General features: G+C 34.2%; 3 protein-coding genes across 3 annotated transcripts; 1 reads left to right on the top strand and 2 right to left on the bottom strand.

Moving 5' to 3' along the window:
* Positions 1–1,994: 1,994 nt before the first annotated feature.
* LOC147407913 (cellulose synthase-like protein G3) lies at positions 1,995–8,864 on the bottom strand. Its single transcript, XM_086436692.1, has 6 exons — positions 8,228–8,864; positions 6,433–6,582; positions 5,288–5,413; positions 4,735–5,181; positions 3,406–3,753; positions 1,995–2,687 (listed from the first exon to the last, which is right to left on the bottom strand). The coding sequence occupies exons 1-6, from the start codon at positions 8,825–8,827 to the stop codon at positions 2,142–2,144; spliced, it is 2,217 nt and encodes a 738-aa protein (XP_086292818.1). The 5' UTR covers positions 8,828–8,864; the 3' UTR covers positions 1,995–2,141.
* Positions 8,865–13,580: 4,716 nt separating this feature from the next.
* LOC147407912 (cellulose synthase-like protein G3) lies at positions 13,581–22,664 on the bottom strand. The gene is made up of 6 exons (XM_086436691.1): positions 21,995–22,664; positions 18,990–19,139; positions 17,226–17,351; positions 16,673–17,119; positions 15,340–15,687; positions 13,581–14,374 (listed from the first exon to the last, which is right to left on the bottom strand). The coding sequence occupies exons 1-6, from the start codon at positions 22,592–22,594 to the stop codon at positions 13,829–13,831; spliced, it is 2,217 nt and encodes a 738-aa protein (XP_086292817.1). The 5' UTR covers positions 22,595–22,664; the 3' UTR covers positions 13,581–13,828.
* Positions 22,665–25,304: 2,640 nt separating this feature from the next.
* Positions 25,305–26,849, top strand: LOC147407911 (phytolongin Phyl2.2-like). The gene has a single exon (XM_086436690.1). It carries the CDS (start codon positions 25,864–25,866, stop codon positions 26,602–26,604), a length of 741 nt encoding a protein of 246 aa, XP_086292816.1. The 5' UTR covers positions 25,305–25,863; the 3' UTR covers positions 26,605–26,849.
* Positions 26,850–27,357: the final 508 nt, after the last annotated feature.

The raw sequence follows: 27,357 nt of genomic DNA, 5'->3' as shown, positions 1-27,357 counted from the left end.
GTATAGAATTTAGTTGATTCTTTATTCTTAATTATTTAAGTAAGAATCATCTCATCTATTAGTTCTCCATCCTAAATGGAAGAAAAAAGTTAGAATTTTTAGTTATGCATTGGGGAGGATAACACTTATTTTAAATATAAAGGGAGAGGGTAGTTCTAATTTTGTTTTAGTGCTATCCTCCATGGGAAAAAATTGAAAATCATAACTTTTTAACTCAATTTTATGATTAACTAAAGATTTTAGTGGTAGTATGCTAATGGAGAAAATGCGAAGAAATTGATGAACATCAACGCTGACTTTTGATCAAGCAAGGTAGACTACATCTTGCATTTTGTGAGGGAATAGTCCCTTTAAAATACCGTCTCAAGGCAATGTTTCAATCAGAAAAAAAAAAATGAGAAAGTCTAGATGGAATATTTCAAGACAATCCAAAACATTTTATGTTTTGTTCTAGTCTTGATCAAAATTAGAATATTTTGCCAATTTTACTTATTTATTTATTTATTTTTCAATTGATCTCTGGAAAAATGGACAATGACCATAAAAGGATTTTTGTCTCTTATCAGTCCATTTACTAAAACTTTTATTTCTTATCAGTCCTCGAACCCTACTCTCCACATTTCTCACAATTGAAATGTCGAAACCGTCCTAACCATTCAAATCGACTATTTTCATCCCCAAAAAATTGAATTTTTGACATCTCAGTTAAATTTCGGAGACTCCATTCCAATGAAAAAGATTTGAGAAGAAAGAAGAAGCTATTTTCAAGCATTTTGTAGATGTGTGTAAAAAAGTAGGGTTTTTTCAAAAGAATTTGCTTCTTTTTTGGATGAAATCGATAGATCAAAGATGGTTCTTTTGGTTTGAAATCATCTACACAAGTTGTAATGTCAAGTTTTTAGTTGATCTTTCCATGTATTTTAGTCAAAAAAACTTAAAAAATGAAAACGAGTGGGTTTTACCAATGTCGACCTCACCACTTTTTGTTGTCCAATTCAACATATTTATTGTCTAGTTTGGCATTTTTTAAAAAATTATTGAACTTAGCAATAAAAAATGTCAAACTAACAATAAAAAATGGTGAGCTCGACAATAAAAATGGTGAAGTTGACAATAAATAAAAGTGGTGAGCTTAACAATGTATAATTTTTCTTTTGAATCTCAGCTTCGTTCTTTATTTTTTTGTTATAAATTATCGAAATAAATAAATAAAAATACCTTAAATGTTTAAAATTAAAAGTATATCATTTACATTCGTCATTCACAATAAAAAATCATCGGAAATAATTGGAATCACCATAGGAAAATCTAAGTATGTGAAGAAGATGAAAAAATAGGTAGTTTGGGTATTTCAAAAGACATTATAAGCTAAGATGAGGTCGAGATACCATTAAGAAATAAAAAAGTTCACTAAACGAACTATAAACCAACCGCCCAAAACTTAAGGACTAATTAGAAAGAAATCCATCTCCTAAGATCTTATAAGTAATTTTTCCTTTTATTTTTCATCTCTAGTCCCATAACCTTTTGGGATGGGACTACTACTCCCCACCGTGGCAGACCCAACCCTACAAAATTTTTCCAATATGCTGTAGAGTAAGTCAGGAGGCCATTAGGTTTCAAAGTTTTATTGCAATGCTAATCCCATGAGGCTATCTCATCACATATCTTAAACATTTAGATTTATATCAATCAAGATCAATTAACTATTTTGGATTGAATTGTAATAAAATTTGTTTTATTAATACACATACATGCATTTTAACTTATGCTTATCATCCCCAACACATTTTCTGAAATTAACTTTTCAAATAAAAAAAAATATCAAACAGTATTCACTAATTTGAAAGTTGAAGTGTTAAACAAAGCGATTTATAAGACGTCTTGACATTTGGAATCAAATTCCAAGTATGAATCATACTCTAATTTCTAAAGAAAACTCTTCAGATTTTGAAATTTAATTTGGCCAATATTGGATTGTGATCTCCAAAATATAGGTGAACCCAATATGCCTTCTTAGCTAAAAAAAAGTCCATACATCACATGGTCAAAGTAATCCGATCAATTTGACATTTGGACAAAAAGAGATATACTAGGTAGGACCCAATACTCGTTTGTGTATTTTTGACCAAACAAAAGCTTCATTTCAATGCAAAAGCTGCAACATTACAAATAAGCCAAGCTAGTAGAATTGAGAACAAAGTTATTCTTGTTGGCATTCTCCCTCCATCCCTTCTCAATATCATAGCTTCATAAATAGGCCAAGCGTTCACCACCACAAAGCCACTTATGAACAACTGCACAAACATCTCATCCATGTTTCCATATTTCATCACCTTCATAACCCCCCAAGTGAAAGAAACCAAGTTAATTAATGCAACTGTTGACAATGGCACAAACAATGGTGTTTCTACTCCAAAATCAAACATCTCTTGATCATACCGCTTTTGCTGCTCGTTATCGATCACTTTGCTCGTAACCCTAAAATCAAGAGCAGACACACCGATCAGTTTAAGTGAGAATTCAACAAGTGAAAAGAGGCATGATGAAACACCTCTGATCATCCACATTCGTTGATCACTCCACCATTTCCGGAATGTGATTCCATATAAAAAATATTCGATGAGATCTAGAGAATAGGACGCTAGGAACAAGTATGCATAAAGATAAATCCATCGACTAGAGACCTGCATCAAATATTAAGATCTTTATGAAAAAAATGAAGGTAACATGAATCAATATGAGCGCATAATTATATTGCCTTACCAACATTTTTATCACATACGAAAGGATGAAATTAAACATGGAGTTTAGGGTATGGATAATCATTTTTGAGTTGAGATCCAGAACAGTGTCCTGTTCCTATAGCAACATACGGTGTTCTACGTGGCATGTGTTTATTGGAGAACAAACACATTGAGCTGCGTGCCATATAGAAAAAAGGCTTGATTAGGAGCCCAGTGTGTCTTGAACTCCACCCAAAACATGCCACGTAGACAGTGTTCCTATGCTATAGGAACTGGGCACCGTTCTGGATCGTGACTCCCCAATTTTTGGTGTGTGTTGAGTTTAGTCCCACATGGGACACAAATTACATTGTCTATCTCCATACAAGCTCCTGGGCCTCTCCACTCATTGCCAATTGGTTTTGAGTTGGACCCCCAAATTTATCAATTATCAAAGAATATCCTTATTCCACATCCACTCCCTCCCCTTGGGACAGAACAACACAGGATACTTCATCCCCTAATTGGGGGCACGACTTTTGTTGGGCTGATGCCGCTAAAGGTTGTTCTGTTTAGAGTGGGCAGGGTGGGAAAAGCTTAACAATCTTGCAAACTCCGAAATGATTGAAGCTTTTGGGGTGAAGTGAGATAGAAAAGAGAGTTGGGAGGCAAGATATACCTTAGGAAACAAATAGATGTTATATAAAAGACCAAGTTGTGGTAGAATGCCATAAGTGAGTATGGGAATAGACCACAAGGACCATAAAGAGTAGAAGCCATAGCAAAAGCCCATAAGTAGAGATCTCCTTGTGGTACCAAAGGTGAGAGGACAATACTTGGAGAAGGCAACCTCGAGAAATCCGACGAACCATCTTTTGTATTGTATCAACGTATCATTGAGAGTAATTGGAAAGTCACCGAGGAACACTGGAGTTGGTGGGTCACAAAGTGCTGAGCACCACCCTTCACATTGTAGACGATAACCCGTGAAGAAATCCTCAACCAATGTTCCATATCTAAACCCCATCTACACATAATAATGCTACTTCATCAATAATTTCATACCATGCAAGTATTTGTAATTAAAGAAAAAAGATAATGTAGACACATCCCTTCAAGTATCGACGAATATTAATATACCCCTACGGATTCAAACTGAAATACCCTCTCCTTGAACCTTATGTTTTGGTGACAAGATTGCCACAGTTTCTATGCACGAGTCGATTAATTATTTGATTTTCTCAATGCTTTATTTTTTAAATCAAGATAAGAAAGTAAATGAAGATCTTATCCTAGATAAATTTCCAATAAATAAAGAGTTGGAAAATGAAGGTTTTTGGGGTCTGAAAGATTGCATAGGAAAATGAGATGGAAAATGGTTTTCTGGCGAACATGCAATTTGCAGATGTATGATTGCACATTTTTGGGGGATTCATGTTATTGGGAAAAAGATTTTACCTTCTTTGCAGAAAAAAAAAAAAAAAAATTCTCCCACCCAACTTTGTAGGAAAATTATTTAGTTGTCAGGAAGGGAAAATCCTAATGTAAGTCTCTCAGTACATCCAAAACAAAAGCCAACTCTTTGTCTTTTTCGACATTTTCCTAGGTGCAAATGTAAAATGTGCAATCAAACACCTGCAAACATTTTCTTAGGAAATTCATTTTCTCATGACCATTTTCATAGAAAACTGATTTTTCCCAGAAAATATTTTCTCTAGAATCATACACACCCTTTGAGGAAAAATCAAGAGTAAAAAAGGATTTCCAAATAAAACAAAGTTTTACCTAAAAGATTGAAGAGAACGAAGACAACAATTTTTTGGGGGAAAAATCAAGATTTTTTATGAGATTGAGAATGTAGATGAGGGAATTTGGCTCATTGTTTGTTAGTTTCTCAAAGAAGACCATGGTTAAGGGAATATGTCTTACCTCAACCATTCACCAAATTCCCTAATGGGTATGTCTAAATTACCCAACTATTTAAAATCTAGGTACAAAATTTTCTTACCGTTAATCCCCAATTTGTGCCTTGCTCAAAACTACCTGCAGCAACTCTATGAGCTACATCAAGAGTGGGTCTTGAACTGATCGAAATTTGATCGATTGCATCGCCATTGTTGAAACCTGGAAGTCCACGTACTTCTTTCTGTGATGGGCCACCGTATAGTGCTTTTCGGCGTATAAATGAACCAGTACCGACGTAGTTGGTGACACCAAGGCCATCCAACCCAGTCGCATTTATCTTAAATGACCTTCGAAGTTCATTATTATAGATATCACTTCTATTGATCCCTTTGTAACATTGAGGAAACTGAACAAATGCGAGTTTGGGTCCCTCAACGGGGTCTAGAAGATGGCATAGCGCTAGACAAGGTGCTTGAGGGTCGTTAGAGTACATGTCGCAATCGAGGCTGAGCACTATAGGAGCATTTGTCATCATAGCCGATACACGTATCTTTCATTAATCAACATGAAATGTTTTGTTTTAGATTATTCAAAATTATATATATTTTTAGGTATTGAGAGCGGATATGAACACAGTTGAATTAAAGGGAACTTACCAATACATTAAGAGCACCCGCCTTGAAATTGTGGTGAAAAATCTTACTTTTTTCTCGAGAAAGATAAATAAGATTGGGCATGCATTGGCCCGAAGAATCGACATCTTTGTCAGTTTCCAAGAGTACCTAACAAAAGTATATATTTGTAAGAATCCTTGAAAAGCTACTTATAGAAGCTAAGATCATGTTTGGCATACCAATTAGGGGCATGGTTTCAAAACTTGTCCGAGATTGAGATGTATCGTTCGAGTTGTCTCGGTATCAGGCATGAATGAGGCGGACAAGTCTATTTTTCAAACGAGATTTAATACCCCACGTGTATTTTTTAAATTTTTGGACAAGACGTTTCAAACATATCGGAAAACTCGTCCAAGACGACTCGGTATTTAGCATGGACGAGATGCCACATCGAGTTTTAAAACCATGATTAAGGGGCGGCTTTTACTTTCTCATTCGTAAAAAACTCTTTTCGAAGTCAAAAACATGTTTTGTGGGAAACAAGCTTTTAGATTCTCACAAAAAAGGGAGAACAAGAAAAAATGTCAGAAGCCAAAGCTGTCAGAATTGATGCCACAATCCCAATTCTTGTAGAAGTGATTCCATAAGATCCGCCAAATAGGACCTATGTATAAGTTGGGTTTCATGGAATTTTCAGGTAATGAAAATTACATTAAAAAACTTCAATAATTAAATTATAACACTTTGAGCCCCTAATATTTTGATAATTGCACTTACCTCCGCATTCACCAACATGGTTAAAATTTAGGTGTTATTTTAATATTTTACCTCTTATTTTATGTTATTTTTTATTAGAAAAAACAATAATTAAAATACCCCCACGCCTAGGCATTCATTGAACTCATTTTTTCACTGGCATATTTTTGTTTATAGAAAAAAATTAACATTTTAAAAAGTACAAAATGGTCTTTGTAAAAGGAATTTAACTGTTAAGTTGACGGCAATTCGATGGAAGGGGTGTTAGGGGTGAAAATGGAATTATGCCAAGCTACACAGTGTCAAAGTGTAATTTACCCTAAATTATAAATCGTATCCCCTTCCCATGGTAGATATTATTGCCTGAAATTAAAATAAAATATTATGGTGAAATGGAAAAAATAAAAAATAAAAAATAAAAAGGAATAAACCTGAATTATTGTTGGATGATCTTGGCGACTGAATCCATCCGTCCATTTATAGAATACTTGGCGCTCTTCTTCACTTGTAATCATATTATCATCAACATGTCCTTGTTCCATCACTCTTTCAATCCTTTCTTTCATTCTCTCATATAGGATCTATCAAATAATTTAAGAGGAAAATATTCTAGAAATATAAATTGAACCAACATATAAATAGAAATATTGGAAGGACAAAACAAGTGTTAGAAAGAAAAAAAAAATTCATCCTAATAGATATTTTCTTCGGAAGATATCTACACTTCTATTTTTAAAATTTTCAAGTATCGACGTCACGTGTTTTGGGTTATAAAAACAAGAGTGCTGATATTCTAACCAGAAAGTCTTCACTCAGCCGATGTTTCCTCGGGATACACAAATGCACTCTTTTAATGGGATTTGCATTTTGTGTATTCCGATGAAACATGTCTATGGTCCCATGTCCGTAACACGTCAGTCGTGTATTGATCGAGTGCACATCTCTTATGATAAATGTACGCGGCTGGCTGACTTAGTTGATCATTTTCCTTGTGTCCCCAAAAAAAAGATATATGGTTTTGTGTTCTTGCCATGTTAGCCCCGTACAAACAGTATATGTTTTGCTCAATAAATTATTGCCAAAATGTCCTTAAAATGTTGTTTCTGGAAAAGCCCCCTATATGCATGTGTCAATATCTAGATGATCAATTACGCAAAAGCATTTCTACCAAAAATGCATCATAAGATATCATCAACAATACAAGGTGGTGGGCGGGCCCAAACTTGTCTTGAGTAAAGTAGATCGTTGATGTTGTCAAATGACCTTTCCCATTTCTGTCCTCTTCTCTCCACTTTTGCAAAAGAAAGAAAATTTTTTTTTTCCCCACTTAACAATCCAAACAAAGCAAATGAAGAGAAACTCATTTATTTTCTCTCCTTTCCTCTTCATTTCTCTCAACCCAAACAAAATGTTACGCTATGTTTGGATTGAGAGAAGTGGAGAGAAGAGAAATTCATTAACAGAAGAGAAGAGAAGGGAAGATAAATTCAATTTCTCTCCATTATGTTTGGATTGACTGGAGAGAACTCGGGACAACTTTGAAAATTTAAAATATCTTAAAAAGATCTAATAGTAGAGTTGGAATTATAAAATATTTTAAAAGAATTTATCTTCATTTCTCTCCCTTTCTCTCCACTTTTTGAGAGAAAGAGAACTCCCATTTTTATAACCTCCTCTTCACTCCAATTCTTTACGCTTCTCTCCCCACTTAAAGATCCAACTAATAGAAATAGAGAGAAACTCATTTATTTTCCCTTCTCTTCTCTCCATTTCTCTCACTCAATCTAAACACAGCTGAAACAGTTCAAAATTGGAGACTATCCCATCAGATGAAGTTGAGAGCTTCTATTGGCACCCCAACTTTTACTTATTGCACACCAATTAAAAATAAAGAAACGATTGAGAATAAGTAAAAGTCAAAGTGCCAAAAGAAACTCTCAACTTGAGCCAAGCCTTTGCACTGTGTGAAAGGGTGTTTTAATCTTTATTTGGGGGGTGATAAATAATTTAAGAAACCGAGGTGTAATAAGTAAAAATTGGGATGTCAATAGGAGCTCTCTACTTCTATGTTGCATATCAAAACGGGTTTGATCCATCTGAAGCCGATCCAATCCTTATCGGATTGGTACCAAATCGAGCCCAATCCGATCCATTGACAGCCCTTTACCAACCCCACATCTTGGACAGCCGTAGCATGTTAATAACAATAATAACAGAACTATTTACCTTAATCTTGTCCCGATCATCTCCATATGGTTTACGATCTCCACCGTTAAAAAACGCTTCAGGAGATCTCTTAGTGATCCGGTGCTCCTTACAGTAAGGTAACCAGTGCTTGGCAAACCTTGATGCTTCCATCAAAGCAAAGAGAGTCATCTGGGAACCACCATCATCAGAAACATAAGCAGATATCTTATTTGTGGGGTAATCAAACGCTAATACCGAAAGAGCGGTATTCACGGTACACAGCGGAGGTTCCTTATAAGGGTCAGCAGTACAAATAAACACATCTAAACGAGGAAGGTCATCATCATCTACGGTTCTTGATAGGTTCTCTGGATACGCAATTCTACGAATCGGACGGTATCTAAAGCCTTGAGAGGTTACCCACATGAAAGCAAGAATCAAATCAGAGAGAAACAAAGCAAGAAAGAGAGAGAAGGTTGATCGACTCATTGGACGGTTGAGATGGAGATGATGGTGATAGAGTAGAGCTAGTATGGCACACGTGTAGAGTACTATGTGCACTCGTGTGGGATTCACTCTTGGGTGGATCTCCTTCTTGTTGAGAGGGAAGGATTTTCTCTTGCTTTCACTGTTCGCCATGTTTTCTCTATTTCTTTCTATCCACAAATTTCTTATAAGTATAGATGCCAGTATGCCACAGACTTAAAAGTCTCCGAGTCGACTCGAATTGATTGTTATTTGAAAGTTGATTCGATCTTTAAACTCGTCTAAACGAACTCTACTAATTGGGGCGAAGCTAGGATTTTGCCTACGTGGGGGGACAATTTAAAAGTAGAATCTCCCGTTAAATTCTTGAAAAATTCGCAAATTTTTTATTTTTATTTTCTATGAAAGTATCATTCAACTATTTTGAATAATTTACGGATTTTAAGATGGAAAAGATTAAAAGCCATTTTTTTTTATGAGTTTTTAAAAAATTCAATTGAAAAAAAATGTTACGATAACATATTTTTATGTTGCAAAATGTAAACTTGTAAATTATGACGTGTAACACAAGTCGATTTTGAAGTGGCTATGTTTTAAAATTTTTGAAGAATTTATATTTTTACGTGATAAATGTACCTTTAATCTTAAAAAAAAAATGACATGACCTTCTATATTTATTTGAGAATACACCTTAATTTTTCAAAATGATAATTTATCCTTTGACTTTGGTCTTTTTTTAAAATCAATGGAACAATAATCTCAATGTCCTCATCGTCACCACCATCACCAATTTCATCATCACTATCACTATTAACATCACTATCATATGATCGAATTTTTGAAATGAAATGGATAATACACATATAAAGCATATGCCGCATATTTTCCATTTCTTGAATTTTATATTGGAATTTTGCAATCCAAAATCGAATATAACTTAAATTTTTCACGAATCGAATTTTTACCGTATTCCGAATTACTAACAAGGGTTGGGGCAACTTAAGAGTGGAGAAAGTGTATGTAGGCGCATCTGGGTTAGCGGAAAAAAGTAAAAAAACCAACATGGGGATAATAATGGCTGATTTTTTTTATCTATCCCTATTATGGGGGCACCCCCATTGCCCCTACTGTAAATCTATCCTTGTCTACAAATCAATGAGTGTTCTCAAAGTCGACTTGAAAATGCATCGAGAAAAGGCTTAAAGTGAGGAGCGTTGCTTTAACCTATACGATTGACTAAAACGACCTTAGTCATCAACCTCTATACAAATCTCTTAATTTTTTTCCGACAAATTTTATGTGTTAACTTTTGAGGCAAACTATTTTTAACCCATTCAATCTCATCTTTTGCTCTGCAAATCTTATGTTATTCTTGAGATTTATAGGACATACAACATAGAAGTTTTTGATTGAAGGTAAGTTCATCATAAAATTTCGTTATCTTCAAGTTGTTAATATTTAGATTAAATTATCTTTAACTTATTCAACCTTTTAATGTAATTAAAAAACGCTTGATTTTTCTATTTAAAATTTTCATCTTTGTACTTTTTCAAAAATTCAGTTCCAAACAATCAAACTTTTCTCCATTGCCCGCAGAAGCTCTTGAGAGCTAGCATCTGACCAACCCTGTCATTCGAAGGTTAAAGAATAAAGAATTGTCAAGTAATTAAGATTGAATATGAAGTAATAAGCAAGTCAAAGATGATTGATTTTGGGAGGAAATCAAAGGAGTTTCACTGAAGGATGAAAGCATTTCAATCATAAGTCGTGGGTATCAAATGCGTGTAATACATATAATGGTTTGGTTAGATGCCCAATGCCTTAAATTCTAATCAAAATGAGTCACGTAGACTCCATCCCCATTCTATGGGAGCAGAGATACCTTAGGGCAATTCCAACACGACCTATCCCACGATCCATTTTGGGAGGTGTGATTTTCCCTGCCCAAAATGGGTAGCTCCACAAGACTTTTGGAAAAAAATAAAATCCCAATTAATTGAAAAATATTAGAATTTCAGACTGTTTGGAATTTATGTTATATATATATATGGATAGTGATATTTGGGTCGCACGGATGCCACATGAATATCCAAAATGGCTGTTCATAAGCCCCTGGTTTCCCATAATAGAGATGGAGATGGGTATCTCTGCTACAATGATTCTTACCTTACCTTGACCGTTGGATCATTTACATTAATTTGTCCCAAAAGAGAAAGCTTCAAGATCCAATATTACAATTTCTTGTTCGTATAAAATTGAAATGATGTTTATGTGGCACCCTTTAGTAGGAGTTTAAAACATCGTAGGCTCCTATCTAAGCCGTAGTCCAATGCGTTTATACTCCAATCAAAAGAAAACCTATGTCTAGGGGTATGTCATCTCTCATCAATTTTAAAACATGGCTTTCTCAAATATGGATCTTGTTAGGGTGTGTACTAAGAGCACACGTTAAAGTTCAATAAATACACTTTAGAAATTGGAATCACGAGGGTATTTCAAGAAAAAGAAAATTTTTAAAGAGTATTTTCGATACATTATCCAATTTTCAAAGTGTAGCTATTGCACGTTAAGGTATGCTCTTAGCGACACGTTAACAAAATTCCTCAAATATTGTCCAAAACGTGGAGGAGGTCAATTTTACCTATGAAGCAACCTATTTTTATCAAATGGACAGATCAGAATCGATGATCAATGATTCTGTGAAATTTCCAATGTTTATGGAGATCATCAATCACCAATCAATTATTTCGGAAATCTAAGCGGGACAACAGGTCCACAGCAAGTTGAAAACTTGAAATTATCACACATCGTAGATCATCATATCTCGTACTATAATGAGAGAATGATTAATATTTTAATGTAAATTTATGTGAAATAAATTTTAAATTACAAATTATCTTTTAGATAGATATATTAATGCATTTGAAATAGTTTATTTATGATTATGGAAATTAAAATAGCAGTTCTATTTAATAAAATTTGCTTGGATTTTGAAGAATCTTTAAAAAAGACACATAAGACACTTGTGCTTAGAGAAGGAGGTGGTACTAAATTATTAAAAAAGGGCCGGGGTTCATGTGCCTCATGCGAAAACACATCATCTCAACTATGTAAATATAAAATCCAACGATTGGGTTTATACTTATCCAAATAACACAAATCTCGATGATACTTAGTTTGAATATAAATCTCAACCATTGGATTTTTGTTTACATGGTTGGGGTCATGTCTTTTCTTCCATGAGTTATTCTTCGTAAGTCAATGAACCCCAATCCTTTAAAACAAAAAAAACAAAAAAACAAAAAAAAATATTAAAACCATATTTAGCCTTACTCCATTAAATATGGTTTGGGTCATGGATGTCAATGGCATTTTGGTTCCTAAGGTACTTAGAACCATATTTATTCTACTTTCTTTCATTTTTTTTAAATATTTATTTTGGAATTTGTCGATTTCTACTTCGATTGTAAAATAAGTAGAATCGGAACTGGAAGCATTCAAGAAACACAGATACACATCGGTTCTAGCTCTCAAGAATCAGACCGGAAAAAAATATTTCAAATTATTAAAATAAAAAATTCCTTCAACAAAATTAACATATTATGTACAAAATATCGATTTGATTATAATTTATTCCACTAAAACTACGAGTTAATAAAAAAATTCAAAAAATTAAAAGTCATCTTTTTTTTACAAGTAATAAAGTTTTAAAAGAGACGATCCATTTTAAACTCTAATACATTATTTATGAGCAAAATTGAAGAACTTAATATAATACGAATTAATTTAAAAATGTAGGAAAATCTTAAATCATGCATGTTAAAATTAAGAAGGTAACTAGGGCATGAGTTAAAGTGCAATTAATACATGTTGGAAATTAGAATCCAAGGGTATTTTGGTAAAATAAATAAATTTGTTAAGAGCATTTTTTTAGTATAAAATCTAATTTTCAAAGTGTATTTATTGCACTTTAACATGTGCCCTTAGGGCACGCGCTAACAAGACCCATTATTTTTTTTGTTTCTTCATACTTCTTTTTTCATTAATTTTTTTTTTCTTCCAAGCAGAATTTTATGATATTGGCAATCCAAAGAAGCCAACCAAACTGGATCGACCTAAGTTTGGTTTTAGTTTGATTTGGTTACATTGACATTTGGATTCGGTTCCACCTTTGGAGTTGACTTATATGGTATGGTTTCGATTTGACCCCAAATCGAATCAAACCAAACCAAACCAAATCAAGTTGCACAACTAATTTACATACTTTCGCACGTTTGATCATATTGAGACTTGATCGATCAATAACCAATCTAATAAGATATAAGATATTGGTAGAGTTGGCAATGGGTCGGGTGTGGGTCAGATGAAGTTATTTTCATATCCTTATCCAACTCTATATCCTGTTATCCATATTTGATTTTTTACCAGTTTATTCCAAGGGATATCGATATCTGGTTATTTATCCATTTTTTTAAACGATGTGACTTTTTAAATTATTTTCATATATTTATTTCAAATTAATTTTACTTTTTCTAGTGTAAGAATTCAACTTGAATCAACCATACCTCAAAATTGCATTGCAAGATGCTCTAATCAAATGAACTATAGATCATGCTCCTTTATAACATATATATCGATATAAATTTATCCCGTGTTCTAAAATTAACATTTCAAATTAAAAAAATATCAAACCGTAGTCACTAATTTGAAAGTTGAAGTGTTAAACAAAGAGATTTATAAGTATCAAATTCCAAGTATGAATCATACAATCACGGGTTAGTTGCAAGTGAGTTTGCTCCCCCCAAGTCACACCTTTGAATCTATATATGCCTCTTTACATAAAAGTGGTTATATTTAACTATTGAACATGTGCTAGAGTCGTTGGTACGTGCAGCTCACAAAAGGATAAATAAAAAAAGAAGAAGTATGAATCATACTCTGATTAAAGCTCTTCAGATTTTTGAAATTTAATTTGGCCAATATTGGATTGTGATCTCCAAAATATAGGTGAACCCAATATGCCTTCTTAGCTAAAAAAAAGAAGTCCATACATCACATGGTCAAAGTAATCCGAACAATTTGACATTTGGACAAAAAGAGATATACTAGGTAGGACCCAATACTCATTTGGGTATTTTTGACCAAACAAAAGCTTCATTTCAATGCAAAAGCTGCAACATTACAAATAAGCCAAGCTAGTAGAATTGAGAACAAAGTTATTCTTGTAGGCATTCTCCCTCCATCCCTTCTCAATATCATAGCTTCATAAATAGGCCAAGCGTTCACCACCACAAAGCCACTTATGAACAACTGCACAAACATCTCATCCATGTTTCCGTATTTCATCACCTTCATAACCCCCCAAGTGAAAGAAACCAAGTTAATTAATGCAACTGTTGACAACGGCACAAACAATGGTGTTTCTACCCCAAAATCAAACATCTCTTGATCATACCGCTTTTGCTGCTCGTTATCGATCACTTTGCTCGTAACGTTAAAATCAAGAGCAGACACACCTATTAGTTTAAGTGAGAATTCAACAAGTGCAAACGGGTATGATGAGACACCTCTGATCATCCACATTCGTTGATCGCTCCACCATTTCTGGAATGTGATTCCATATAAAAGATATTCGATGAGATCTAGAGAATAGGACGCTAGGAACAAGTATGCATAAAGATAAATCCATCGACTAGAGACCTGCATCAAATATTATGATCTTTATGAAAACAATGAAAGTTACATGAATTAATATGAGAGCTTCATTATATTTTCACACCAACATTTTTATCACACACAAAATGATGAAATTAAACACGGTGTTTAGGGTATGGCTAATCATTTTCTTCCTCCCCTTCCTAACCCAATTTTGAGTGTCCTGTTCTTATAGCAACATACGGGTGTCTATGTGGCATGTGTTTATTGGAGAACAAACACATTGAGCTGTGTGCCATATAGAAAAACAGCTTGATTAGGAACCCATTGTGTCTTGAACTCCTACAAAAACATGCCACATAGACAGTGTTCCTATGCTATTGGAACTGGGCGCTGTTCTGCATCCTGACACCCCAATTTTTGGTGTGTCTAAGTGTTGAGTTTAGTCCCACATCAGACACAAATTGCCTTGTCTATCTCCTTATAAGCTCGTGGGCCTCTCCACTCATTGCCAATTGGTTTTGAGTTGGACCCCCAAAGAATATCCTTATTCATAGTGTAACAATTTATATAATAGATCATGAAAAATGATAATAAAATTTGAGAAGGTAATTGAGCATGATGTTCACATAAAAACAAGGATTAGTTGAAAACCTTAAAACCTCAAAAACAACCCCTGCCATAGTGCCATGACAATATTAAGGGGATCGTTCCCCGTAATTATTTTTTAAAGTCATGCCATGGTTTTGAAACATATAAATATTATGGGGATCATTCCCCATAATAGACAATCATTTTGAAGGTTTTGAACAAGCTCCACATCCACTCCCTCCCCTTGGAACAGAACAACACGGGGTACTTCGTCTCCCAATTGGGGGCATGACTTTTGTTGGGCCGAAGCCGCTAAAGTGGGTAGGGTGGGAAAAGCTAAACAACCTCGCAAACCCCAAAAGGATTGAAACTTTTGGGGTGAAGTGAGATAGAAAAGAGAGTTGGGAGGCAAGATATACCTTGGGAAACAAATAGATGTTGTATAAAAGTCCAAGTTGTGGTAGAATGCCATAAGTGAGTATGGGAATAGACCACAAGGACCATAAAGAGTAGAAGCCATAGCAAAAGCCCATAAGTAGAGATCTCCTTGTGGTACCAAAAGTGAGAGGACAATACTTGGAGAAGGCAACCTCGAGAAATCCGACCAACCATCTTTTGAATTGTATCAACGAATCGTTGAGAGTAATTGGAAAGTCACCGAGGAACACTGGAGTTGGTGGGTCACAAAATGCCGAGCACCACCCTTCACATTGTAGAAGATAACCCGTGAAGAAATCCTCAACCAATGTTCCATATCTAAATCCCATCTACACAGAAGAATGCTACTTCATCAATAATTTCATACCATGCAAGTATTTGTAATTAAAGAAAAAACATAATGTAGACACATCCCTTTGAGTATCGATGAATATTAATATACCCCTACAGATTCAAACCGATATACCCTCTCCTTCAACCTTATGTTTTGGTGACAAGATTGCCACAGTTTCTATGCACGAGTCGATTAATTATTTGATTTTCTCAATTCTTTGCTTTTTAAATCAAGATAAGAAAGTAAATGAAGTTCTTATCCTAGATAAATTTCCAATAAATAAAGAGTTGGAAAATGAAGGTTTTTGGGGTCTGAAAGATTGCATGGGAAAATGAGATGGAAAATGGTTTTCCGGTGAAAATGCGATTTGCAGATGTACGATTGCACATTTTGGGGGGATTCATGTTCTTGGGAAAAAGATTTTACCTTCTTTGCAGAAAAAAAAAATTCTCCCACCCAACTTTGTAGGAAAATTATTTAGTTGTCAGGGAGGGAAAATCCTAATGTAAGTCTCTCTATACATCCAAAACAAAAGCCAACTCTCTGTCCTTTTTTGACATTTTCCTAGGTGCAAATGTAAAATGTGTAATCAAACACCTGCAAACATTTTCTTAGGAAATTCATTTTCTCATGACCATTTTCATGGAAAACTGATTTTTTCCAGACAATATTTTCTCTAGAACCATACACACCCTTTGAGGAAAAATCAAGAGATTTTGAGTGTAAATAAGGATTTCCAAATAAAACAAAGTTTTACCTAAAAGATTGAAGAGAACGAAGACAACAAATTTTTGGGGAAAAAATCAAGATTTTTGCTGAGATTGAGAATGTAGATGAGGGAATTTGGCTCATTGTTTGTTAGTCTATCAAAGAAGACCATGGTCAAGAAAATATGTCATACCTCAACTATTCACCAAATTACCAAATGGGTATGTCTAAATTACCCAAATATTTAAAATCTAGGTACAAAATTTTCTTACCGTTAATCCCCAATTTGTGCCTTGCTCGAAACTACATGCAGCAACTCTATGAGCTACATCAAGAGTGGGTCTTGAACTAATCGAAATTTGATCGATTGCATCGCCATTGTTGAAACCTGGAAGTCCACGTACTTCTTTCTGTGATGGGCCACCATATAGTGCTTTTCGGCTTATAAATGAACCAGTACCGACATAGTTGGTGACACCAAGGCCATCCAACCCGGTCGCATTTATATTAGATGACCTTCTTACTTCATTATTATAGATATCACTTCTATTGATCCCTTTGTAACATTGAGGAAACTGAACGAATGCGAGTTTGGGTCCCTCAACGGGGTCTAGAAGATGGCATAGCGCTAGATAAGGCGCTTGAGGGTCGTTAGAGTACATGTCGCAATCGAGGCTGAGCACTATAGGAGCATTTGTCATCATAGCCGATACACGTATCTTTCATTGATCAACATGAAATGTTTTGTTTTAGATTATTCAAAATTATATATATTTTTAGGTATTGAAAGAGGATACGAACACACTTGAATTAAAGGGAACTTACCAATACATTAAGAGCACCCGCCTTGAAATTGTGGTGAAAAATCTTACTTTTTTCTCGAGAAAGATAAATAAGATTGGGCATGCATTGGCCCGAAGAATCCACATCTTTTTCAGTTTCCAAGAGTACCTAACAAAAATATATATTTGTAAGAATCCATGAAAAACTACTTATAAAAGCTAAGATCTTGTTTCCATACCAATTAAGGGCATGATTTCAAAACTCGTCTGAGACCGAGTCATATCATCCGAGTCATCTTGGTATTAGGTATGAACGAGACGGATAGACAAGTCAAATTTTCAAATGAGATTTAATACCTCACATGTATTTTTTTAAATTTTGGACGAGACGAGATGCCAAACCGAGTTTTAAAACCATGATTAAGGGGCAGCTTTTAGTTTCTCATTCGTAAAAAGCTCTTTTCGAATTCAAAAACTTGTTGCCCAAAAACATGTTTCGTGGGCAACAAGTTTTTAGATTCCGACAAAAGGGAGAACCAAAAAAAAAAAATGTCAGAAGCCAAAGCTACTAGAATTGATGCCATAATCCCAATTTTTATAGAAGTGATTCCATAATATAAAAAAAAACTTAAGTTGAAAGCAAGGATCCGCCAAATAGGACCTATGATGTATAAGTTGGGTCTCATGGAATTCAACCCGTTTCACGTTATTTCTTTTTCAGGTAATGAAAATTACATTTAAAAACTTCAATAATTAAATTATAGCACTTTGACCCACTAATATTTTTATAATTGCACTTACCTCCGCATTCACTATTTTAATATTTTATGTTATTTTTTATTAGAAAAACAAATTTTAAAACAATTAACTTAGGGTATGTTTGATTGCATGGAAAGTGACTTTCCATGGAATTTGAAATCCATGGAAAAATAGTGGTAGAAAATAGGTAGGGTTGGAAAATCAAATTCCATTGTTTGATTTTACTTGGATAAAATCATGGAAAAAATATGAGAAAAAAAAAAGGAGATGAGGAAAAGGAGGAAGAAGATGAGAGGAGGGGGAGGGGAGGATGTGGCGGCGATGGCGACGGCAACAATGGTAAGTGAGGAAGAAGAAGAAAAAACGTGCTAGTTATGGTGGTGGTGGCGGCGACGGCGGAGGTAAGTGAGAAAGAAGATGATGAAGAAGGTGAGGAGAGAACGTCGTGGTGGTGGTGGCAGCGGAGGTGTGAGAGAGAGAGAGAGAGAGAAGGTGGCCGGAGATGGTGTTGCAGCAACGGTGACGGTGACGATGACAACGGCGACGAGGAGGAGGAGGTTAGTGTGATGGTGGTGGTGGTAAGGAAGAAGAAAATATGAGTGGAGAAGAATTGGAGATGGAAAATATGGGTGGATTTCACTTTCCCACCTATATAGGTGGGAAAGTGAAATCCATGTTTGGTGGACTTTTTGATTGGGGTGAAAAATGAATTTCCATTTTCATGTGCAATCAAACACTTGAAAAATGTCATTTTCCATGGAAATTGATTTTCCACCCTATTTTCCATGTACAATCAAACATAGCCTTACTGTTATGTTGATCGCAATTTGATGGAAGGGGTGTTAGTCAACCCCTTAGATAACTACAAGGGTTGTACATGTAATTATCAAAATATTAGGGGTCAAAATGAAATTATGCCAAACTACAGGGTGTCAATTTACCCTAAATTATGAAACGTATCCCCTTCCCTTAGGTAGATATTATTGCCAGAAATTAAAATAAAACATTATGGTGAAATGGAAAAAATAAAAAATAAAAAGGAATAAACCTGAATTATTGTTGGATGATCTTGGCGACTGAATCCATCCGTCCATTTATAGAATACTTGGCGCTCTTCTTCACTTGTAATCATATTATCATCAACATGTCCTTGTTCCATTACTCTTTCAATCCTTTCTTTCATTCTCTCGTATAGAATCTATAAAATAATTTAAGAGGAAAATTTTCTAGAAATATAAATTGAACCAACATATAAATAGAAATATTGGAAGGACAAACAAGTGTTAGAAAATAAAAAATTCATCCTAATAGATATTTTCTTCAGAAGATATCTATACTTTTATTTTTAAAATTTTCAAGTATAGATTTATTTCTTGGTCATAACACGAATCTAAAATCGATGTCACGTGTTTTGGGTTATAAAAACAAGAGTGATGATATTCTAACTAGAAAGTCTTCACTCGGCGATGTTTCCTCGGGATACACAAGTGCACATATTTTATGGAGATATGCATATGTGTATCGCGAGTAACACGTCAGCCCGAGTATTGGTCGAGTGAAGACTTTCTAGTTAGAAAATCATTATTCTAAGAACAATCCTCCCATGATCAGAATAAAAAATCAGTGTTTTTGAACTAAACTAAAGTGGCACTTTTTGTCCTTGGTTATGCGATATTTTTGTATCATAACTGATTTCTAGAATTATTGTGTATATAATATGAATAATTTAGGTAACATTTGAGAAGTGTGTGGAGATTGTTTTCCTTGCTTTTGGGATCGAAATCACAGTTTGATAATGAGTTGGCTTTCCCTTTATTGCCAAATGTAGAAGCTGAAAATGGGATGAAGTGAGAAATTGTCCAGACTCTTGCTTCCAACGTTTCGTTTAAGGGCTTTTTGAAGGATATGCTCTCATTATTTTTGTTCAATGACTAAAATACCCTTCAAAATATTTCTACGATATTAACTCGAAGATAAAAATAAAATAATGATAAATTGATGCGGCAAAACATACGTAGCATGTATGCGGCTGGCTAACGTAGTTGATTTTTTTCCTTGTGTATCCCGAAAAATAGATATATGGTTTTGTGCCATTGTATCACGGTCGTATTCTTTCGAAGTGAGGTCGTATGACGCTTGGGGGTACTAATCCACAAGCAAGTCTGTAAAAATTTCTCACACACACAAAATGTAATTAACAACACAAGAGAACGAGGTCAACAAGAAGCAAAGCCTGGAGACAATTTTATTGATATAGTATGCAAATTATACGGAGTAACACGTTATAAAAATAAATATGTGTGTTACAAGCAACTAGTGATTTAAGATATGCAGAACTCCACATAGCTTGAAGTCAACGTGGGTGTAGGAAGGTTATTTAAGCAACTATATCAACAAAGTTGTCTCGTGTTGCCCCCGTTCTCTTATATTGCTAGCTACATCTTGTATGTGTGAGATAATTTTGATAGACTTGCTTGTGGATTAGTACCTCAAACGCCGCACGACCTCACTTCGAAAGAACACGGCCGTGACATCTTGCCACGTTAGTCCCGTACAAATAGTGTATGTTTTGCTCAATAAATCATTATCAAAAATGTCCCTAAAAGGTAGTTTATGAAAAAGCCCCTTATATGCATGTGTCAAATCAGATGATCAATTACGCAAAAACATTTCTACCGAAAATGCATCATAAGATACCATCAACAATACATGGTGGTGGGCCCAAACTTATCTTGAGTAAAGTAGATCGTTGATGTTGTCAAACAAACTTTCCTTGTGTCAATTCAATCTCACATTACTCAAATAATTAGATAGATACTTAAGGGATGGGAAAAATCATTCTTTTTTCCTTTTTATCTAACACCATCTATCCATGTCTTCTTTGAATCCAAAACTAGTAAAAGGGAAAAAAGCAAGAAAGATGAAGAAGAGTTCAACTTTCTTTTTGAAGAAGAGACTTTGAAGAACAAGATTTTAACGTTGTATTTGAATTGAGAGAAACGGAGAGAAGAGGAGAGAAGAAAAAAAAAAAGATAAATTTTCTTTATTTCCAAAAGTGGAGACAAGAGGACAGAAATAGAAATAAATCATTTTAAAATATTATATACTTCTAACTTTTTCCCTTGATCTCTTTTAAGATATTTTAAAATTTCCAAGTTGTCTCAAGTTTTCGTCAATCTAAACATGGTGGAGAGAAATTGAGTTTCTCTTCTTTTCTCTTAAGGTTACGTTTGGATTTAGAGAAATGGAGAGAAGAGAAACTCATTAAGAGAAGAGAAATTTAATTTCTCTCCATCATGTTTGGATTGACAAGGAAATAATTTGGGATAACTTTGAAATTTTAAAATATCTTAGAAGACATCTAAGTGCAGAGTTAGAATTATAAAATATTTAAAAAGGATTTCTCTCCATTTCTCTATTCTTTTCCACTTTTGAAGAGAAAGAAAACTTACATTTTTTTCTATTCTCTTCTCTCCCATTCTTTTCTCTTCTCTCCCTCACTTAATAATCCAAATAAGAGAAATGGAGAGAAACTCATTTATTTTCTCTTCTCTTCTCTCCATTTCTCTCTCTCAATCCAAACACAGCTGAAACAGTTCAAAATTTGAGACTATTCGATGAGATAAAGTTGAGAGCTTCTATTGGCACCCCAACTTTTACTTATTGCACACCAATTAAAAATAAATAAATGATTGAGAATACGTAAAAGTTGGGGTGCCAATAAAAACTCTCAACTTGACCCAAACCTTTCCACTGTGTGAAGAGTGTGTTAATCTTTAATTGTGATGTGATAAATAATTTAAGAAACTGAGCTGTAATAAGTAAAAATTGGGATGTCAATAGGAGATCTCTACTTCTATTTTGTATATCAAAACAGGCTTGACCCATCTGAACCCGATCCAATCCTTATCGGATTGGTACCAAATCGAACCCAATCCGATTCATTGACAGCCGTATGCCAACCCCACATCTTTGGACAGCCGTAGCATGTTAATAACAATAATAACAAAACAATGAAATCAGAGTCAAAGAGAGAGAGAGAGAGTTATTTACCTTAATCTTGTCCCGATCATCTCCATATGGTTTACGATCTCCACCGTTAAAAAACGCTTCAGGAGATCTCTTAGTGATCCGGTGCTCCTTACAGTAAGGTAACCAGTCCTTGGCAAACCTTGATGCTTCCATCAAAGCAAAGAGAGTCATCTGGGAACCACCATCATCAGAAACATAAGCAGATATCTTATTTGTGGGGTAATCAAACGCTAATACCGAAAGAGCGGTATTCACGGTACACAGCGGAGGTTCCTTATAAGGGTCAGCAGTACAAATAAACACATCTAAACGAGGAAGGTCATCATCATCTACGGTTCTTGATAGGTTCTCTGGATACGCAATTCTACGAATCGGACGGTATCTAAAGCCTTGAGAGGTTACCCACATGAAAGCAAGAATCAAATCAGAGAGAAACAAAGCAAGAAAGAGAGAGAAGGTTGATCGACTCATTGGACGGTTGAGATGGAGATGATGGTGATAGAGTAGAGCTAGTATGGCACACGTGTAGAGTACTATGTGCACTCGTGTGGGATTCACTCTTGGGTGGATCTCCTTCTTGTTGAGAGGGAAGGATTTTCTCTTGCTTTCACTGTTGGCCATCTTTTCACTCTTTCTTTCTATTCTATCCACAAAATTTCCTTTCAAGTATATAGATGCCACAGATTTAATAGTCTCCGCGTCGACTCGAGTTCATTGTATTTGAGAGTTGATTCGATCTTTAAACTCGTCTAAACGAACTCTAGCTAGGAATTTTCCCACGTGGGGCCAATTTAAAAGTGGAAGAAATTTTGTCGGGCCTTTGATAGCAATCTCGCGTTTAATCATAGAAGAATTGGCGAATTTTTTGTTTTTTGTTTTTTCCAATATGAAAGTATTATTCTTTTAAATTATTGAAGTATTTTGAATAATTCACAGATTTTAAGCTTGAAAATAATATAAAAACATTTTGTTTTACGAATTTTATGACTTTTACAAATTTTTAAAAAACTCAATGGAAAAAAATTGCTCCTCTAACATATTATATGTTGTAAAGTGTAAATTTATAAGTTGTGACATATAACACAAGTCAACTTTAAAACAGTCATGTTTTAAAATTTTGGAAAAATCCATATTTTTATATGATAAATATAAATTTTATCTTTAAAAAAAATAATGACATGACTCTCTATATTTATTTGAGAATATATTTTAATTTTTCAAATTAATGATTTGTCTCTTGATTTTAATCTTCTTTAAAATATCAATGGAATAATAATTTCAATGTTTTCATAATCACTAATTTCATCATTACCATCACTATCATATGATCAAGTTTTTTATTTTCAAATTTTTGAAATGAAAAAGATAATACACATTGAAAAAGAAAAATCGCAGTTAATTGAAAAATATTAAAATTTCAGATTATTTGGAATTTATGTTGAATTATATATATTAAAATGTTAATGGATAGTGATATTTGGGCAGCACAATTAGAATAGATGCCGCATGAATATTCAAAGTGGCCATTCATAAGCCCATGGTTACCCATTAATGGAGATGGAGAGGGATATTGTACGATCATTTACATTGGTCCCCAAAAAGAAAGTCTCAAGATCCAATATTACAGTTCTCATTTGTATAAAATCGAAATGATGTTTATGTGGCACCCTTTCATAGGCTCCCATCCAAGCCGTAGCCCAATGCGTTTATACTCCAATCAAAATGTGTCATGTAGAACCTATTCCTATCTATAGGAAGAGGACACCATTATGGATTGCGAATCTAAAAGAAAACCTATGTCAAGCGATATGTCATCTCTCGTCAACTTTAAAACATGGTTATCTCAAATATGGGTCTTGTTAAGGCGTGTATTAAGAGCACATGTTAAAATTCAATAAATACACTTTAAAAATTGGAATCACGAGGGTATTTCAAAAATAAGAAAATTTGTAAAGGGTATTTTTGGTACATAATCCAATTTTCAAAGTGTAGTTATTGCACTTTAACGTATGCTCTTAGTGACACGTTAACGAAATTCCTCAAATATTGTCCAAAACGTAGAGGAGGTCAATTTTAACTGCGAAGCAAATTACTTTTATCAAATGGACAGATCAGATTCGAAGATCAATGCTCCTGTCAAGCAGGATGTATTGGTACTTGGTGCAGGAAGTGTAATTTCCAGTGTTTATGGAGATCATCAATCACCAATCAATTATTTCAGAAATCTAAGCGGGACAACAGGTCCACAGCAAGTTGAAAACTTGAAATTATCGCACATAGTAGATCATCATATCTCGTACTATAATAAGAGAATGATGAATATTTTAATGTAAATTTATGTTAAATAAATTTTAAATTACAAATTATCTTTTAGATAGATATATTAATGCATTTGAAATAGTTTATTTATGATTATAGAAATTTAAATAGTAGTTTTATTTAATAAAATTCTCTTGAAAAATAATAAAATTTGATAGGATTTTGAAGAATCTTTACCTAACCACACCCATATAGCATGTGCCCCCTCCCTAATCTTTGTCGTTGTAATAATTAATTTTTTTCACAAAATTATTAATAAATTATTTAGTTACTATCTTATCATGGACTCACTTTTCATGATTAAAATATTATGAAAAATAATAATTTCACATAAGACACATGTGTACTTAGACAAGGAGGTGGTACTAAATTATTAAAAAAAAAAAGGGATCGGGTTGAAGTGTCTCGTGAGAAAACACATGATCTCAATTGTGTAAATATAAAAATCAACCATTAGATTTATACTTATCCCAATAACACAAATCTCGATGATACTTAATTTGTTTACATGATTGGGATCATGTTTTTTCTTCCATGAGTTATTCTTCATAAATCAATGGATCCCAATCCTTAAAAAAAATCTTTTTTTTTTTAAATCATATTTAGCCTTGCTCCATTAAATATGATTGGGTTAGGGATGTCAATGACATTTTAGTTCCTTAGGTAATTAGAATTATATTAATTTTTTTTTTAATATATATTTTGAAATTTGTCGATTTCAACTTCGACTCTAAAATAAGTGGAATCGAAATTGGAAGCATCAAGAAACACAGATACACATCAATTCTAATTCTCAAGAATCAGATGGGAAAACAAAATATTTCAAATTGTAAATTGTAAACCGGAAATTGTTTAAAAGAGTGTCATGATGTTATGTAATGTTGAGATTATAATTTGAGCCAAACATTTGTGATGAATAGTGTGTTTTTATCTTTAATTGGTGTGTGAAATGGTTTAAAAGATGGGGTGTGATAAGTAAAAGTTACGGTGCCAGTAGTATGTCTTCCTTATTTTTTATCTTCAATTTTTTTTTTCCTAGTAAGATAAAAATTCCCTCACAATTGGAACCCTAGGTTCTTGAAAAGGATCGAAATTCATCGATTTCGATTCGTTTTTTTCCCTCTTAAACCCCCTCAGATCTCAAGAATGGAGTGATAGACCGAATTGCTGAGCTTGCCAATGCACTCTTCGCTAAAAAAATAGCGCCTGATTTCATCTCTTCGATTGAATTTCATCTAAATCAATCGATTCTTAAGGAAACTAACCGTCTTCTGAATCATATATTCGATTCTTTGCTGGTTTCTTCGCTAATCCGTCTCGATTTCGGTTCACAGAAGTGCGAATGATCTTGTTTTCCGGACAATTAATGTTCTTTCTTATCGAAACTACGCAAGATTTTTCTATGTGAATCGTTGTGCATCAGAATCGATCGGTTTTTGAAGAAGATTTCAGTCTTGATTTCTTATTCTCCGTTATTTTGAATATGGATCGATGCCAATAGTGAAGAATGGCAGATTCTAGTTGTTTCTTGATCTTTGAAGTTTGATTCCGCCTTTTCTTTCGATCAATCAATGACTTCTGATCCGAATTTGATCCATTACGGCTGTATTTCCAAAGGAACTACGATCCTTGCAGAGTTCAGCTCTGGAGATCGAATTCTGGAAATCCAAGCCTTGGAATGTCTCGAAAAGATTCCTCCTTTCCATGCTACGTTCTCACACACCATTAGAAATATGATCTACAACATCTTGATAGATAATTCTTTCATCTATTTCGCCATCCTCGATGAATCCTTCGGTAAACCTCAAGGCTTTCAGTTCCTCCGCCTTGTTAAAGATGCATTCATGAATACTTTGAAAATGGATTCTATCAAAGAATCGGATAATCTGACTTTTCATTGCTTCCATGAAGAATTCAGTCCGATTTTTAACCGTTTGATGATTTCATCCAACAGACTCAGGGCATTGAGACCTCCTGATGTATTGAGGAGAGATTCTCAAAATGGTAGTCTTGATTCAAAATCGGGCAAGTACTTGAAGAAGAAGAAATTGTCGGATGAGATGAACGACAGAGTTAAGGATATCCCAATTGAAAATGAAGTTGATGTATTGAATGATGTTAATCTAAGACGGGACTTTTCAATGTCGTTGCAAAAGAACGGATTTTATATGGAAAATGGAGGATGTCAACATGCTAAGAAAATGTGGAGGCAACAAGTATGGAAAGTATTGGTAATAGATTTTGTGGTGTGTTGTGTTCTGCTTGGGGTATGGTTATTGGTATGTCAAGGTTTTGAATGCATTGCCAGTTAAATTCCTTTGGTTTTTGAATGATTTGAAATAGATATTAACTGTAAATTGCCACCCCCACGATGAAGTCGCTTGTGAAGATATAGCAATGCTTTAGGCAACACCACCAATTCACAATTGTAGATGTACTTGATTTTGATAACTTGTCACATCTGTTCTTATATCTTGTATGGATTGTGTGTGTGAATTTCATGATCACTCTTATGTTTTTTAATACAGTTCTTTCTTGGATAATGTCTATTTGCATCTGACTTGTTTACTTATTCTTGTTTCCCTCTTAATGTGTTTGGTTGATTTACTTGATTAACGTTATTTTTTTTGTTGGTATACGAAGGATCCTTTCAGTGTCCTATCAATTACGATTTTTTTTTACCTAGAAAGCATATGTTTAGTAAGTATGATCTGTGCCATCTTTAACTTTGTTTCTCTTTATGTGCTTGTTTGGTCGACTAGCTTTAGTTTTTTCAATTGTTAGTGCATGAAAGACGAAAAGGGATTATATTCGTAGGATGTTTTATGGAGTTGAATATCGGGCACATGTTCGTAGATTGAGCGCAAAAGAGATGAGGATGCTGATATTGATGAGGGGAAAGACCAAGAAAAGTAGAATTAGAAATGAACACATTTGTGAAAATGTCAGAGTTGCCACAATTGGCGATGATAATCGAAAGTCAGTTGAGATGGGTTGGTTATCTGTAATGAAGACCGATAATTTTCAGGGTTAGAAAGAAAATGCTAGTTGAAGGTTCTAAAATA

The sequence above is a fragment of the Akebia trifoliata genome, chromosome 3, assembly GCF_017979445.1.
Source record: "Akebia trifoliata isolate Shusen 1 chromosome 3, ASM1797944v1, whole genome shotgun sequence".
Lineage (NCBI taxonomy): Eukaryota > Viridiplantae > Streptophyta > Magnoliopsida > Ranunculales > Lardizabalaceae > Akebia > Akebia trifoliata.
Note: the sequence above shows the minus strand (reverse complement) of the source record. Positions and strands in the feature narration are given on the sequence as shown.